At 35.1% G+C, this 18,187-nt stretch overlaps 1 protein-coding gene across 3 annotated transcripts; it reads right to left on the bottom strand.

Moving 5' to 3' along the window:
- Positions 1–288: 288 nt before the first annotated feature.
- On the bottom strand, positions 289–16,650 carry LOC143456004 (uncharacterized). 3 transcript variants are annotated; one of them, XM_076955134.1, is made up of 15 exons: positions 16,392–16,650; positions 14,739–14,792; positions 14,469–14,666; positions 14,092–14,234; positions 11,838–11,892; positions 7,717–7,790; positions 7,287–7,421; positions 7,064–7,207; positions 6,839–6,923; positions 6,623–6,737; positions 5,821–6,035; positions 5,524–5,671; positions 4,743–4,882; positions 1,817–2,730; positions 289–1,624 (listed from the first exon to the last, which is right to left on the bottom strand). In XM_076955134.1, exons 3-15 carry the CDS (start codon positions 14,646–14,648, stop codon positions 1,510–1,512), a joined length of 2,463 nt encoding a protein of 820 aa, XP_076811249.1. In that variant the 5' UTR covers positions 14,649–14,666; positions 14,739–14,792; positions 16,392–16,650; the 3' UTR covers positions 289–1,509. The 3 variants fall into 3 exon arrangements, with proteins under 3 accessions (XP_076811249.1, XP_076811251.1, XP_076811250.1); XM_076955136.1 differs by lacking the exons at positions 11,838–11,892; positions 14,092–14,234; positions 14,469–14,666; positions 14,739–14,792; positions 16,392–16,650 and adding an exon at positions 10,704–11,770; XM_076955135.1 differs by lacking the exons at positions 11,838–11,892; positions 14,092–14,234; positions 14,469–14,666; positions 14,739–14,792; positions 16,392–16,650 and adding an exon at positions 8,059–10,678.
- Positions 16,651–18,187: the final 1,537 nt, after the last annotated feature.

Raw genomic sequence — 18,187 nt, 5'->3', positions numbered from 1 at the left:
GTTTTTCTTCGGAAATTACTGTAGTCATGAAATAATCACTTAATAAGAAATTATTAAAACAGATTAACAAAACTTAAAGGTGGAGCTTTGAAATCTACGTTAAAGATTAATACTGTAATTTAATGAAAGCGTTCAAGAAGAATGCCATTAACGTTTCAAGGGTAGACAAAGTCATATAGTATAGAATAAACATAGGATACGGAAAACTTTCCGTTCGCTCACAAAAACTCAGGCACTTCCAAAATTAGCAGTACAGTAGTGCGACACTGACGTATTTATCTCAACTCGCAGATTTCTATACCTTTAATATCGGAACTAACTCAAAACAGTAAACTAAATTACTCTGTTTTAATGTTACAGTTGTTTAGTGGTAACACCTAACAATAATAAACGGTGAAACTAATACAAATGATATAACTTTAAAAGATTATGGCTCGAAGTTGACGATAAAACACCATGCGGGAGATATTCCAACATTTTCGCGATACAAACGGATAAAAATTAACTACAGCAGACTTCAAAATCATAGGTTAAGCCAAGTATACCGGCCAAACTATATTGTGTTAAGCTATGAGTAAACATGCGATATTTAAAAATATTGAACAACTCAAATTCTATTGAAAAGTATTTAAACCCTTGATAAAATATGGTAAAATACAACATAAACGCATACAAATTTTGCTCACTTTAAGAGTACAAGTTTAACTGCCATAAAGAGCTTCTACAACTTGAGGTGAATTGCAATGGACGGTTAAAGGGATAAATCCGATATAAGAAAAAATAACCGGTTAACGGCTCAACATGACATAATTTAACAAAGATTTAAATTTAATGTAACTATTATCAGTGATGGCTATAGCAAGTAGGAAAAGTAAAAGCAAGTTTTGTCATTATTAACCTTTCTTTTGAGGTTTTGTTTGTTTGGTAAGCTCTTTTGGTTAACGTAATATCAATATGATCTCAAAAATACCATTTGTCACAATTAGCTATAAAAATATGCCTTTATAACGCCTTTTTTGAAAATATTTGAATCTTAACTTCATAGATACAAAGAGCGTATGCCGAGTTACCACACTGCTATGAAAACGAAGTAAGAATACTTTTTGTGAATCTCATGCTTTTAAAGGTGATGTAGATTTTGACATCAGTACATTATTGACGAAGTGATTTCGTGAACAAAGAAACTTCTTTAAGTTGTAAGTCATCTTGTAAATAGTCTTCACTTTTCACGTCACTACAACTGCAATTAACCTTCAACAACAATGCAAACAAAAACAAACACTGCGCCCAAAATTTGAGTTGAAACATTCTAAACACTCATCATTTGCAACACTTTGAAATTTTACCCTGTGACTTCATTATAATCGATAAAATGAACAAACATAATGCATAACCTAAAGTTTTTTTTAATTACTTTGCAAAAGCAGTAATTAATGTCCAATGTGTAAAATGTTTCTTTTAGATCAGAGGTAATCTTTTTTGGAGTTTGAAACAAGGATAAGTTGGAGTTTATGACTGGGTTTTATTTACGTCAGCTACGGAACCATTCGGTAGGTTTTCTTTGCTAATGGATTTCCCCAGTTTTTCATGATCTCCATCTACCGTCAAATCTTCGGAGGCTGGCCTGAAGATAAAGTATATTCGTACAAAGCGTTTAAAGCACAAGGTACAGTTTAAAGCATAAGCGCTCGCTTAGATTAGTAACGTACGTAATAATAACGTATAAAGTGAGCCGTTATCAAAATATTAGTTTTCAGAGAACAGAAACATATTTAATTATGCATTTCATCCATATTCAAAAACCTTGGACGTATACCTGGTCGTAACAAATTCCGCAGTAGCACCCTCATCATCTGTATCTTGGTCTTTAGACTCCGAATTTTTACGAGGTTTTGGCTCTGGCGTAAAATTATTTTCTGCCATTGGTGAAGCATCTGAAATGGCAACATTTGCACCATCTGCATCAGATCTATTGTTTGAAAGCTCTGTCTCCGCCGGAGCAAATAAGTCCCTATCATCCTTGTTTTCTTCTCTCGTGAAAACCTTTGTTTCAGGCTCATCCATATCGTTCATAGTTTGATCGTGTAGTTTGTCAACGTCATCTTCATTTCTATCGTAAGACTGTGTGGAGGGGTAAGGAGAAGCTTTGTCGTGCTGGTTTGCTTCTTCTGCATGTTGTTTTTGAGGAATATCATCTTCGACATGCTGATCGTCTACGTTATTAGGAGAAGCCACTTCAGATCTACTGTCAACATCAACATATGCGGTTGTCACTGAGGTATCTGCTAGCAGGGTTCCAACTTCTTCCGCGTCAGCATTATCAGGAGTATCAAAACTTGGCTTATCTGGCTTCTTCTCTAACTGACTTTGTGCAGTCCTTGGAGAACTGCTCTGATCAGGAGTGTTTCCACGCTGCAAGGACTCGTCATCATCTATGTCGTTAACTTCGTATTCTATTTCTTCCTCATCAAACTTTCTTGCGCCACCTTCTTCTGGATCATCAGAAACTTTTACTTTATCTTCTTTTTTATCACTGTTATTATCATCTTCTTTGATTGGCTGTGTAATCTCAGAATCGGTAGTCATATCAGTACGAGCGCTTGTCATCTCTTTTTCGGCTGGTTCGCTCACCACATCATCATCATTGGTTGGAGATGGGGTGTTATTTCCCGTTTCTTCAGCAGGCGTCAGTGAAACTGACAAAGTCGATTCCAAACGATTTTCAGCATCCTTAGAATACAATTTGTATGCATACAGTACAGGTGTTGCAAACCATTATTATCGCTGTAAACATTTTCATACTTAATCAGCCTATACTCTATGCTTATACTACTTTTTTAAGTCTTAACAGCAATAGATCGTTATTATACATACATTTTGAAGCTATGGAAACAAAAACCGGAAAAAACATGAAATCTCTCCTTTAACTTACAATTTATTTTTGCTTAAAACAAACTTCCCGCTTAAATCATTTGCCGTAACAGCAAGATATACGTGTAAAGACAGTTTTATTAGAAATCTCAATATTTCCAGAATTATTAAAATGTATAATTTGGAACGGTATATAAAATTAACTATACTTGAGTAATTTCATTGAAACTGTTTATAAAAAATAAATTTACCAGCTTAGGATCAATCACAAAAAGTTGAAGTTGCAATACAATGCAGATTATTAAACGAATTGCGGCCAACATAACTCAGTTTTTAGACGTTATTGCATGCATTTGTTATGGTAGGAACACTAACTGAAATCAAAACCGGCTCACAAATAATGCAAAAATAAATTTTGTCTAAACTCAAAGATGCTTGAAAACCGAAAAATGCTCTGATTTGAATTATCCAAAAACTTTAAGTTTATTTTTAAAAGACTTAGCGAGAGAATAAATCCAAAATTATAAACAAAACATGTAAAATATCCCAATAACAAGAAGTCCCATTGCGATAGTAGAGAAAATTAGGAAAATAAATTATTTTGTTCCATGCATAGATCATCATCAACATCATCACAAAAAAGCAATTATTTCTACGCCCTGATTAAAACGTATCTAAGTATATCTGGTAAGGATGGCTATATGGAAACACCACTAATCTTTTGCTGTGGTCCATGTCGAGGACTTTTGTTTCAAACGTCACTTCGCATCATCAACCCCACGAGCCTGCGAAGCGTAATAACCAATGTCACACAAGTCTAACTTCACTACCCTCTATTTAAAGCTAAATAAGGAATGTTATTCAACCCTTTTCACCACGGCATCAGTAAGCTAGCTTAAGACATCATCACTTGTAACAGCAGCAAACCGGCACGGCACATTTGTCATCAAGTTCCATATCAAAAGCAAGTTATTGGAATAATAACCTTATATAGCTACTTAATATGTTTTCATGTTCTTAACATGAAACAAAAACCGTTAAAATAAGCGTTAGCTTTGTAAACTGGATCAAACTTTCAAACAAAGTTTGTTAGATTTTATTAGCCAAAGTACCCAACGAGTACAACACTGCTGCAAGCATCGGTAAACATACCAGTTCAGAGATTAATCATGGTAATCATGTAATAATGCAAAAACAAACAAACTCATAAAGACTTCCATGGATAAAGCAAACCGAAACAAAAAACGTCAACAAAGCTTCAATTTAATTTATTCCGTTTGCTACGATATGAATTACTGTGTACAATCTCTTGACAAACTGAATGATAATATACTTTGCAGGCAATAAATAAAAGATATATTTGGAAAATTTATTCTGGATTTGCTGTTAATTGTCTTGAAAGCTTTTTATCAGTCGACAGCTGCTGCATATACTAATATTTAAACAAAAAATAAACTTAAGCTGTCTGATGTGATGCTAAAATGAGGAGATCCAACATTTTCTATTCTGTGTATGGTTTCTCTTTCTACTACGTTTTTGCTCTCTCGCGTTTCTTTCATTCCGTCCTTTATTACAACTCTTTTTCCCCATTACTGGCTGTCTCTCGGAAAACAAAATATAAATTATATGGAGTGTTCAAACTAAACAACAAGTCAATTCAAGAGAAACCAAAATCTTTGCAAAAGCAAGAATAAACACCTACGTTACCTACCAGCGTTTCACTAATTTACGAGCAAAGGCCAACTCTATACTGGAAGAATTTAACCATAAGCATTAAGCAATGGGCGTGACCAGTGACCACTAACACCATTTATCGAGTATTAGTATCGAATAATAAAAAAACAGAACAGAAAAACTATAATAATTCTTACTTCGACATCTGGGGTAGGACTAGATGGTGTCTTTGCTGGGTCTTCTTCCTCACTACTCCTCCCTTCTTCTGGTTGGAAAACAGGAGCACCAGCTGGGACAGGTGCTTCTAGGGCATGGATTGGCGATGAAGCTGTATTGTCTGTTAATAAGTTTATAAGATTTTTTACGAAATAAAGGTGTTTATTGTTATCAAAAATTTTGGTTTAATATGAATGATTTAAAATGTAATGTGGAGTCAAAGATTTTTATATTGTTGTAAGCAGTTAATTACGTAAGCACGTCATTAAATATGACATTTATTTGTGATTTAATTAGCAAAACGAATAAAAATATGCACTAAGGTAGTCTCTTAACTTTACAAAGTTAGCCTACAACCAAAATCAAATAGGCTAGTAATTCCCAAAAACGTATTAGGCGGAAAGGTTTTTATTTTTAAAGTTCGACTTTGGTGACCGCTGAGCAATTTTAAAAGTAGGCAACTTTTAAAAACTAAGTGCTAATTTTTTGCTGTAGTCACAAAGGGAAAATTTTTTGAAGAATTGTTGGATAAATATCAAAGACCATTTCGGTCCCCAAAACGCCTTAAAACACTGGGCAGCAGTACCAAAAGTTAAGCTAATAAATTCGATTGAAATTACAAACTATTAGTATGATGACATGACTTGGCGAACTAATTTATAAATCTTATTGTTTTAAGTCGTATCATCATATCATTAATTCCCTAAAAATCTAAACAAGTTCTGATGATTCAAACAACAAAATGCACAATAATGCACAAACCTTCGGTGACCGGTTGCAAATCACGTGACTCTTCGGTGTTGTCTTCGGTATAGTTGACTTCTACTTCTTGAATGTTGTCATCAGTTGCGAAATTCTCTTTAAAGCGACCAACAATTATTTCCTCATCTTCTACAGTGTCTGCATGGACCTTTTTATAGTTGCAAGGTCGCGATTAAATTTAGAAGCAGTGGAGAACCAGCACAGATCGTAAGTGATCCGGGGCATATAAAATACAAATATGAGGCAAAGATGCGGGATTTTTGCAAAGTGATCCTTCAGTGTCATGATTTTACTCACCTGATCGATAGGAAGATCAACTTTTGTGTCCTCGTTTTCTTGAATTTCCTCGGCTTTAATCTCGTCGGTTTCTGTTCGGAAGACTCCGTCAGCTTCATGTGCGGTAGGAGGGTGAATCTCTTGGTTCGCCTGTGGTGCTTTTCCACCGGATCTTTTCACCTTAACTGGCTTAGCGTGAAAAACGCTGTCTTCACCCGCTTGGGAGGGAGATGTACCTTTAAATTCAAAACAGTTTAAAATGGCTGTCATATGCAAATTTGAACATTTGCTTGCTTCATTGAGGAGAAAAGTTTCTAAACACGTCTGCAAAGTTACAAGCCAAAAGTCTTCAAAAATTCTTCCAGAACACCACTTTTAAAAATTGTCGATGATAACACATGCGACATTGACCTGATGTAACCTAAAGTTAACACGAACAATAACAGACTCATAACCTGCTTTCAAATTAAAGGAAAGTAACTTTAAATTGCAGTTTTAGTATCAACGTCCAGTCTCCGTAAAGCAAGTTATACAGTACGTTGCTTTACATCAAAACAAGCCCACATGTAACTTCACTCACTACAAATTTCTCAGCAAATTTTAGGTAAATAAAGAAACAAGAGCTGAAAGTTGGCAGTAAAGTTTAAGTAAATATGAATTTTTAAATTATGTTTAAAATACATCTCCCAATCATTAGACAGTTACTTTAAAGTCAAGTTTGAAATTTAAGTACAGACTAAACAGCTGAAAGCAGCATGCACTCTATAAAGTACCCACAATGCAAGGTGGTACACACCATACTGCTATCATTGTTTATCTTAACCTGAGGGTCTTTGTGGCTTGTAGTGTTTAGTTCTCAGCGGGCGATACCCTGTAGCAGCGCTTGCACCCATCACAGTGGTTTCCTCTTGCTCTTTGAGCTGTTTTTTGTGTGCATGCTATTTGAAAGAGGTGGCATATAATATAGATTAAACAATTAGTTTGTTGCTGGAATACACCAAGTTGGAAAATATACCGGTAACATTTCCTGCAAATTTACCATTTTTGTGTAAGTTTGTTCGCTCTCTTCTTTCGGGGGTGGTTTAGGCTTATACGGCCTTCTGATAGGAGGCAATGGCTGGTTACTAAAAATATTACCTCTATAAATAACTTAAATTCCTTAAAGTAAATGGCATACTCATTATGTGCATAGTTGTTTTTTTTATCTTTTGTGCAAAGTAAAAAAGATATAAATATGTTTATTACAACGGAAATCGATGCTTACTGTTTTCGGGGCGATAGCTTGTTTTGAATTTGGTAGTCGCCATAAGGAAACTTTTTTAATTTTTCACTTCCTACAGCGACATAGTATTGGCCATTTTCAAGTTCCGATGGATCAAGCAAAAGCTTAAAGTTCATGTCATACAGTCTGCAATGCCAAGCATGAGATTACAGTATATAATACTGCTTAACAATATTGGCAAACTCCTATCGCATGTTTAACTTACTTTCGCACAGCTTGGCCTGTTCTGAGGCTGATTTTTTCAGTAATTTCTCCAAGCACAAGGTCCCAAGTTTTCATGCAACGAGGAATTAAAAGCAAACGCATTGCCGGTGCCCTGGTATCACCGTTGCCATAGACACTACAAATAAATAAAACATTATAATACATTCATAACAATGAATCAATGCGCAACAGAATTTTTTAAGTTCCCTTTTAACCCTTTAACCACTATACGTACTGAAAACTATTCTATAATTTAAGGACAAATTGGTTTTGGACTTGCTCCTTACTTTAACATCAATCAATGACCTTGTTGGTCGTTATGTTTTCCAAATAACTTGTATAGCCCAACGGAATATTACAACATAACATATGAAATCAAGCAAATTTTGTGTAGTACAACAAACTAAAAACAGCAAGTTATTGACACTAACTATATCTGGCAAGGGTCTTTCACATATTTCCGCCATCTTGCTGAAACGTTCATCCTGTTATGGTGATGCTTGAACTACAAAAAAGCAGCTATTTAAAACATGAAGTTAGTTGTAGGTAGCAAATAGTCATGTCAACGTTGAGACAATGCAGCATACATGCGTACATCACAAGCGTCTCAAAGTCTTGACAAGAGATCATTGCTAGTTTTCACCACGTTTGTGGAAGCCATTGTGCTGCTCGCAAGCAAAATGGCAAGGCAGTTTTGTCCTTATGGTTATTATAAAAATCTTATTTTAAAACATGCACCTTCACATCACTTTGCTGCGAAAACAACGACTTACTTTTTCAGACATCTGCAATTTTTGCAACAATAGACGCCTTTTATACAAAATATAAGCATCTGGTTTCCAGTTATCTTTTTTATGAAAAGCCATTTTTTTGCAATTTTTTTACTCAGAAAATGGCAACTAACAAATATTAATAAATTAATAACTCTCCAAACTGACTAATGTGAGCCATAAAAGTAAAAAAACGCAAGCATTCTAAATTGGTAATTTTTCTTGACTTCTTACGGCAGGTCAACAGACAAATGTGGATACAGTAAAAGAGAATCGATTGTTTTCTGGCTTGAAGCCCACGTTATAATCCTGAGTTAAGTTGAACTTAACTGGTAGAAGTGCCACCGAAGTGTACTTCTAGCATGTTCACTTTACTGTTGTTTATTTAATTTTTTAAACCGCTTTTGTATCATGCCAAAGTAATTAACGTTTTTCTTATCCATTGAAAGCCTAAGTTTCAATAGAATAGTGAGATGATACTAGGGGTGATACTACTACAGTACTAGTGAGGTGATATAAAGGGTGGAATGACTTATAAGTGAAAATATCGCGTCGCTTCTTGATTTGGTATAGAAGCAATTATGCTAAGTAATTAATTATCTTGCCATAAAAAACAAAAAAGCCATTTTGAGTTGCTTTATGCAAAATTGTGCCCATGGAGCAACGCACACACCACAACCATAGTTCAAAATGTGCCTAATGCTACCTAAAAACGAAAAGCTTACAAATCTTTGTGTGAAAAGTGTTTAGAAGAACTTGAAAGTCAGGTTACAGACTATCAATCATCACCAATCGCAAAATCTTGATTCAAAGCTTTGAAAAGACTGAGTTTGTTTTCTTCTGCTATCGTCTGTTGTTTGTGCAAGTGACCAATCTTTTCCATTTTGACAGGCTTGGACGTGACAACAAATATAGCTGGTTCAAAATTACAACGATGATAAATCTTTTATTTCGAACGTACAAAAGTTCGAATATTTGTAGAAACAGTTTTCCGTGTACATTCAATTTTTGCCCAATGATATCAAATCATTTTCACTAGAAATGTAAGATGCTGACAAAAGTTTCTTCAGATGAAAAAATACGTTGAAAGAAAATAGCAATGATGCAAACCACTGTTTTAAGACTGCCACAAACAATATGCATATACCATTATAAAATTTGCATTCAAGGACATTTGCATTCAGGCCGTAGCAACGCACTACTATATGTGGTACAGTATACTAAAGACATCATTTCATGGCTCGGTAAGAACCTTAAACTTCGAGTCGAAATAAAAAATGCAACGGAGGCAATGATTCACATTCTTTGTTAAACTCAGCACGCTTCTCGAAGTAAAACAGAACGCACACTTTGAAGGACTCTTGTGAGCTACCCGTGAATGGAACTCGCGGGTAAACACGTCACTGAGTACGGAATGTTTGTAAGTTGCGCAAATGGAATACAATATTTGAACTTCAACAGCGTTGCACATAGCACAATTATCGACAACATTTTCACAAAAAGATTTACCTTACGTTGCTAATTAAAATGCATTTGGCGTTTCTAATCTTGTTTCCAGTGTCGATTCATCAATTCAGTTGAAATACCCGAGTGTCGACAAGGATACTTACAAGAGAAGAATTTTTGAAATGTGATTCGCAAGTTGACAGTGCCACGCCCGTAGTAACATAGCAAAACACGAGAGGTATAGAATTTGCGTTGGTCAGTGGTATTGTGTCAAGCTGTTTACCAAATGTGTGCCATAATAAAAAAAAACGTGGTAATTTAAGCATACATCAAAACCAAACTTAGAACTTTTTGAAAGCACGAACAATCTTTCAACGCCATTAACCTACATCTATGGAATAGGAATGTGTCCAGCTTATAATTGATCGTTTGTTGTGGCTGTGAAACGAGCAAAACGCAGGTACTCATTCGGAACATGACATGGTCGTAATAAACTGCGCACAAGTTTGTCAGCAAGCGTTTAGTTACACAAATTTCCAACTGATCTAACCATAACATGTGCTATTTTCCCAGATTCGAAGACGGAGAGAAGTGGCGCGTTGCAAACAATAACAATCTTTATTTTTGGACCTATAGGTATTCAAGAAGAACAAAAGATTAAACACGCCGTCTCCAAGTCAACTGCTTCTAATATTTCCTATACATCTCACTTTTATAATGCTTACGTACGTGTTGTGAAAACAATGTTGTGTATTGGATACTCGAATTATGTCCACAATTTGTACTAATAACAAAAGAAACAGAAAATACAACCTTTATAATGAGGTCAAATAACTAGAATCTAGTTATTGTTTACAATGTTTAGTTGCTTAACAATACAGTATTAAAAACAGCATGGCACCCGCGAAATTTACTTCTTGATATTGAAAACAGGCTAACAACATAACCCACAATTCAACTCTAAAATGAAGCAACAAAGCTGAGAAGATAAACCACAAAGGGGGTTATAGTAAAACACGACACATGCTCATGCATTATTATCAACTACATGGCTGAAAAACAAAGCTATTTTCACAAGAAATATCAGGCCAAATTTTCATTCCCTGCTGCTTGTGTTTCATTATATTCATTAAATAATAAAGTTGGAGGTAAAATTCACGATAAAAGATACGAATTACGTATATTATTCTACTCAAACTTACCTTTTGTGTCTTCCGATGATGTATAATTAACAAAACAACAAATTTCAAAAACTCTTTTAGAGCTATTTACAGCAGTGATAATAAAAAGCTGTCCTTAAACCAATCAGTTAATGATATGGAAGTGAGTTAAACAAAAACGAAAGTGAATAAACAAGAACATTTTTTAACATGTATAGGCTATTAAAGTTAAAGAGCATCAGAGTGCCATGACGTCCGGAAAGAATTGTTGCTAAACACCATGATGGTCTAACTTTGTATGTACCATAACACTGCAGTCTCAACTTGAGCGAGCTATTTACACTTGATTTTAAATCTTCTTATAAACTATTTACTGGGCTTATTTTGCGAAAAAAGTACGCTGCCATCACTCCATTTCTAAATGTTACTGACCTAGCTCATTTCCGTTTTTTGTGACGGTCAATGTTGAAAGTGACCACACTGAGGGTAATAGTAAATATTCAGTATCAGGCCAAATGGCTGCGATTTTCGGTAAAGCATTTAGCACTTGCACTTGTTTACAACTTATAAATGCTGTCGACTCTTTTTGCTTTGTATACGTTAAAGCTTTTCTAAGCCAAGCTCTGGCTTCCCTAATTACATTTTGCTCGTATTGAACACTTTGTTTTTAATGAATGTCACGTACGAAGCAGCGGGTTCGTAATGGAACATCCTTGGCAAGGTCTGTGGAGTGTCTGGGATAAATAAAATCGATGCAAAAAGCTAAAGATCGACCCATTTTCTAAGTGATTGGTGTTGCAGAAGTCGATGCAATCGAAATGGAAAGCAATTATGGTTGCACAGCACAAGCAGTCTGGCGGCCACGTAGGTCTACAGCTGACATGCTTTTAATTAATAGGAAGCATCTTTGGGTAGAACTGCTTACCAAATGAACAGCCTTTCAACGAAGCAAATACACTCGAACAAAAGCGCTCGAAGCAATAAGCAAACGAGGTTCTGCAAATGTAAGCCGAGTGGCGTAGTAATTAAAAGAGATGGAGCAAATGGATTCAACAGTATAGACACCATGCAGTACACTACAGAAAACATGTTAAATACTATACCTCTTAATATATAATATCTAAAGTTATATTATATATACAGTATAGCGCAATAGAATCTTGACAAACTACTCACATCAATTAAGTTTCTCCGAGGACCAGGCCTCTTTTTATGCCCAATTTCACGATACCTGTAAAGAGAAAAAGAAATCCCTAAAGTCTTCTAATAATGTGGAACGAGAATTTTCTTTAATTTATTTTGCACAACGGTATTGGTGAACTGTTAAAGAACCATTATTTTGTTTGGATGTAAGCGGTAAGCTTATAAGCAGGTAAACTTTTCTCAAAAATATGTGCAATTGCACATTGTACAACACTGCACGTTGTATAGGGTCTAGAAAACTCTCTTGTAGTATAAAACAAAGGGTCGTCAAGTACAGTGGCTGGGTATACCTCCGCTTTTGGGTCGTGAGAAACTTTGTAAACTTGTATAGCGTAAAATTCACTTTAAACTTTTAAATCACAGTTGCTTCCCTTTTTATCAAAGGTCCTTCAAGTAACATAACCCCGTTGTGCAGTGCAAGCTCTGTTCATAACCCCATTTACCCCTACACTATTATGCCGTTAATTTAAACTGTCTTAACACAATTTCGATTTTTCTTCGGTTACGTGGAGTTATTTTCTTGGACAATTTTATGGCTGTTTGATAAGACGTTTGAGGCAAATAAAGTAAATACTTCACGTGTGTCGCCAGACATGACGGAAATTGACGTTAAGTAACTTCTGCAATGAATTTGCAATTATTTGGCGATGAGTTAGACAAATTCCGTTTTATAATGATCATCTTAGTATTTACCAGCACTTAAAAAGCGATAACATGTTGTTTACTATTACATTCTTCCAATAAAGCTTACCAGTTGGCATATATGGTTTGGTAGACCGTTGCCCGTGTTAGTGTTTTGTGCCTTCATTGAAGTGAATTTCAATATTCGATAAACTGGATAATTTAGGTTAGAGTTGCATTGGGTCAAATCTAACATATTGGAATTTTTATTTTGTTCTTCTCCATAGTTGTCACGCATAAAGCAGTTTTTAAAGAGCTTTATATGTAATACGGAAACAGCCTACAGGTCTAATGACCGTAGAAACTTTCACACCCTCATTTTCAAAACTTCTCCTTTGAGAAAACGTCATGTTGTGATTAGTCATGAAATTCGATTTTTATATGAATCTATTAGCGTAATAATTTTGCGAAAGCGTTAGAAACTAAGGATAAATTAAATAAGCTCCGAGCCAAAATTTGTAATAAAATTGATGTACTTATGTTAACAATAATTATTATCCTGTACTACCAGCTTAATGAAGTCAACAAACGCAAACTCAAAATAAGCTCAATACTATGAAACATGTCTGAACATGTCGAGGTTAACTTATTGTCAGTCTTGTTTGCCGAATAACTTTCTCAGGAATAGCTTTATCAATAGCTTACATTGGATTCGACAGAGTTCGTATTAAATTTTTTGTGATGCAGACCATGACTCTTGTAAACCTATTCATGCAAACCTAAATGCAATTTAGTCTATGTATACACAGTTCTTCTGTTTATTCTATGTCAGCTTACATCAATCATATGATTTATGAACTTTAATTGTAATAAAAATAAATTAATGGCGTAATGGCAGCCTCAAGCGCCATGAAAAATATTGATCTATTTCCTAAACGTATATCAGACATCTGTTTACTATTCCCACGTCGGTGACGTTCCTTTACGAACGATATCATAAACAACAAACAATAAAGGTTTCGAAGGTTTCTTTTTTTTAAAACTTTTGTTGGCATATGTTTATTCAGCTTTCCAGCTAAAAAGAGGTATTTTTATAATTCCGTTCAACGTGTTGAGAGGTTCGAGTATGCCAAGCTACATCTCTCGTTTTTATCACTCTTTGGAGGTGTAAGGTGGAAGCTATATGTTTATGAGCATATTTAACTACTTTTGCAATCCTATAAATTTTAAGCTTTGTTACGAAAATTTTGGTTAATATTAAGTGTGTTTGAGTTAAAGGTGACTCACAGCAACTTTGCGCATCATAAGCTTTGGGATATCATGATATCTGTTGCCACAACAGACCTCTGATATTAAACAAAGGGCACTCAATTGAATTCTCTTCCAGCAGGGTATTATCTCTCCTACGTAGAACTAATATTTGACATTTGCCAAAAAGGTTTGGTTCTGTTTGAGAAACAATTTTAAAACTGCTTAAAACGTTTATGCAAGTTTACGTGGTGTGACTTGTGTTTGCCGTCTATCGGATCTAATCACAATAAATTTAGATTTTGAAATAGATTTTCTGAGCTCGAGCAAACGTTTCGAGTTAATATAAAATACTTACTCCAATTTACAAAATCTCCCAACGCCGCCGGCGACTAAGTCCATTCCATTTTGTATTTCTCTTAAATCATTCACTCGATGTCCAGCATTTGGAGTGTAAATATTGCGAACCGCTCCAAATGAAGGTTTGATTCCCATGGTTACCTTCAGAAATTAACGATTTGTTAACAGCCAGCACTAAACGATTTATTATATAAAACAGAGAATTAAGTCCTGATAAAACTAATACTGGATGATATGTTAATGCTATACTAACTACTGCCACGAAACATATAATTATAAGAGTATATTTTTTCTGTCGTTGGAAATTATTAAGATGTTTCATGCCGAAGTGGTCGCACAAGTCTATTTAGTTGCAGTTACAAACAAATCACATACTTGATGGAGAAATCCATTAAAATCTGGAATGTGCTTTCGATTTAGGACGAATTTTCGACCGGCAAAGTAACGGTCGCCATTTACGAAAACATGTATATTCTTTGCAGTTTCCGGTTGCTGCATCTTTATCAAGTTGTGATGTTGTGCTTCCGGGTTGCCAAGATGCTCAACAGTTGTCATTTCGAGTTCAAAGCTCGCCTTTTCGTGACGTAACAATAGATATTGTTACGTATCCCAACTCAACGCTTTGATCAACAGCGAGTCACTAACCCGATTGAAGAAAAGGTTTCTTTTCTACGATATTCGTGCTAACTTTACAGGTCACTGCAAAACAACGATAGGGAATTACTCATCTATACAAACTCACCACCCATTGACGAGAACCTATAAACTACGATAATTCAACCTTTATGAACTACAGATTGTATAGCCTACTTTAATTACGCTTCAAATTTACTGTTTTATAAACAATTTGCCTAGTGTTGGATACGATACAGAACAAATGCAATAACTTGTGCAAGTAACAATGAAGTCCAGACAATGAAAAACGCGGATTACAGGCGGAGACCAAGAAGGCGTGCTGTTATGAATAGTTTATGAACCATAAACAGTCCTTAACCAAAAAATCATTTATTCCCAGTAGTTGACATCAATTAACTAACATTAGCGAGTGGAGAATCCGACAGTACAGTTGTAATTTGGGTAATAGAAAATAAGTTAATTGGTGAAAGCATTGATATATTAACAAACCTGTTCACTCTAGCTAGAGTGATTTGGTGTAATTAGATTGGCATAATTTGAAAAAGACCCAAAGGTCGTAATAAATTTTTAATTTTTGATCGATGTGGGTTGACAGATTTTGCATTAAATTTGTTAGCCGTGAGCAATGCTAAAAAGAAACGTATAAAATCATGAGCTTAAACCTATTTGTATCGTGGTCACCTCGCCGAGTCTACTTACAACACATGATCAAAATATTTAACATCCTTGCTGAAGTACATGGAACTAATGCAAGGTTCAACCAGTTAAAAAAGGTTTAGTAACGCTGATGATAAAAACAGTTAGATAAAACACTTTTGTGTCAGCTTCGATTACTTCACAAAGTTAAAACAATGCAACGAATTAAGCAAACAACCCGTGGTATCGTGTTGCGCTTCTAAAAAGAAAACACTAGACAATGAAAACACCAGCTAAGCAGCCTTTGTTTCATCTAAACCTCTCAGGAAAGCAAACTGTTAAAACAAAGGCGTTCATAGAATAACTAGCTTTTGAATTCATTGGAAGTATGACTGAAGCACAAGTGCCTCATACTTGTCACATCGAATTGATACAAAGCAAATGATGCTTAATAAATTTGTTACACCAACCATAAATAATTTTGGTTTATTAGCTTTTGTAGAACTAATCTTATAACATAAAAATATAGACTGATCGTTTTTTGTAAATCTTAAGGTTAAGTTTATACAAACCGTTGCATTATAAAATTATGCAGTAAACTAATCTAGCTCAATGCCCAATCTAAAAACGTATGGATTACAATACTACTATTATTAGATTGCCGCTATAGGCCTACATACAGTATCAAATATACAAATTTGACATGGAACTGTACGAGTACTAGGCTAAAAACCTGTAAATCTGAAACCGCCGTCATGGGATTATGCCACGAATAGGCTGTATGCCGTTACTGTACTTTACTAACCGAATGAAATACTTATAACTTGTTATCGGGCTGTAATTGCATTTTTATTGACAAAATACACGTAAAACGAATCTAACTGTTGACTCAGTTTTAATAAAGCTCAGCCATTGACCTTTACAACCACGTGTTATGAGCCTTCAGTATCTTCAATGCCACATCATGTGTGGAGGTCAGGCTGTTGCTATCAATGAATGGTTTTATAAAACTTATTGTTAACTTACCTCTGCCATAATCTCACTTCTATAAAAGCTTTGTTTCTATTTTGGATCTAACTACACAAGGATCGATCTGCTACTCAACAAGGCGAACTTAGGTGTAACTTAATTAGTACAACTACGAAAAGTCAAACACACTAGCCTAGACAAACTTTCTCTGAAAGTGCACAAGGACATCAGTCTTTAACCAAACTACCTCCAAATAAGCATTACGACACTTTTTACGTAAAGAATATATTAAGTCACGCTTCAATGACGCATACAAAAGCTCATGTTTTTTTACACCATATATTCACTCGCAAACATATCTGGTTATGTTGGCTGCTCGTTGCCATGACATTTTCCGCTATTAGCGCTACACAACTGAATTTATTTTTACTATGTAGGGTTTTTTTGTTGTTTGGAAAGAACTTAGACGCATTCGTCAAAATTCAGTCTATTGAACGAAATGTATATCAATGATTTTTGACTGATGTTGAATAAAGTTAGTAATATCAGACCTCCTTGGACATAAATTGTTGTCCTCGAACAAAACGATTTGTATTCAAATAGACCATGACCTCGCACCAACTACAACGCTTGGTCTGAAGGAAGACCGCGCCTACGGAATCATATAATACTGAAAAAATTTGCTTACAAAGTATTTTCACCACTATTTTGTTTTAGTTGGCTAAATCGGTTTGTATCAATAAAATATTTCGATGTAATCAAATCAAATATTTTCATATAGGCCTAAACTGTTTATGATTGAAGCAATAGGTTTTAGCATAGAAATCCAACAACAGTAAACAGACGGCCCACGCTTCACAGGTATTTCGTCACGGCTGAGTGTTTCTAATTTTTTTCATCGTATAGTCATTAATCTTGTGCTTCCAAAAGTGACGTTGACTCGTATGTCAATAAGGGGTTTTTGTTGGTTGCTGTTGAGTGTTGATGTCTGGGAAAAGATAGGTGGAGACTATCACAACTCTTTTGTGACGTGGTGGTAACACTAGAGTAGATATGTAGTGTGGTCACTTCTAAGTTTTCAATATCAACACACACTATACATTATAAATAATAAATTCACGAATATCATTAAAAAGATCTCATCAGGGCAAGTCTGAGCAAGCGTGGGGCCCAATGCGAGAACTGATTGCGGGGCCCCTTGCCGAAATTAAATAACTTGATAATAAGGTAAACCAAATTTAAACCTTTTGCAAATAATCTCCCATCAAAGCTTTGCTTTTTGATATACGTTTACCAAAAAATATTTTTTCGACAACAAATTGAGAAATAACGTTGAGATTTGTGCAAAAATAAAATCTAAGTTGTTAACCTATTTTGTGGCGTTAAACAGCGCAGGGCCCAACGCGTACCGCTCGCATTGGCCATGGTCGGCTCAGGAGCCGATTTGGAAACTAACTAGTCTACTTCACATGGTTATAGCGTATTTCTTTGAATACTGTATAAGTCACTAAGTCGCAGTAAATTAGTCATTTTGTAGGCTACGACATATATTCAAGAGCAGCTTACAGCCCTAACAACGGTGGTTTGCTGTTTATAATACTTTTGGCGTCTCACGAGGTAACTCAAGTATAATAAAGAAACTCTGAAATTTTATGTAAACTTATCTTTCAAAGTAGATTACATTTTTCTGCAGTTTGTTTTGCAATTCCTAGTTACAGACTACTACAGGCCTAATAATCTGGCGGGGCTTATTTTAATTTTTTGTTTGACGAAGGCTTACATGCGAATGCAACGCACCAATGTTGTATCTTAATAAGATGACATGATTTACGCTCTACAGGCGTCAATGTTAT

This window comes from Clavelina lepadiformis, chromosome 1 (genome assembly GCF_947623445.1).
Source record: "Clavelina lepadiformis chromosome 1, kaClaLepa1.1, whole genome shotgun sequence".
Lineage (NCBI taxonomy): Eukaryota > Metazoa > Chordata > Ascidiacea > Aplousobranchia > Clavelinidae > Clavelina > Clavelina lepadiformis.
Note: the sequence above shows the minus strand (reverse complement) of the source record. Positions and strands in the feature narration are given on the sequence as shown.

Bases quoted from the DNA above. Each gene is read 5' to 3' on its own strand.
- LOC143456004 (XM_076955134.1), bottom strand. From the start codon at position 14,648: ATGACAACTGTTGAGCATCTTGGCAACCCGGAAGCACAACATCACAAC. The intron at 7,422-7,716 runs GTTAGTGTCAAT...ATTTATTTGTAG, and splicing joins AAAGACCCTTGCCAGATATA to TGTCTATGGCAACGGTGATA. The intron at 7,208-7,286 runs GTAAGTTAAACA...TTGGCATTGCAG, and splicing joins ACAGGCCAAGCTGTGCGAAA to ACTGTATGACATGAACTTTA.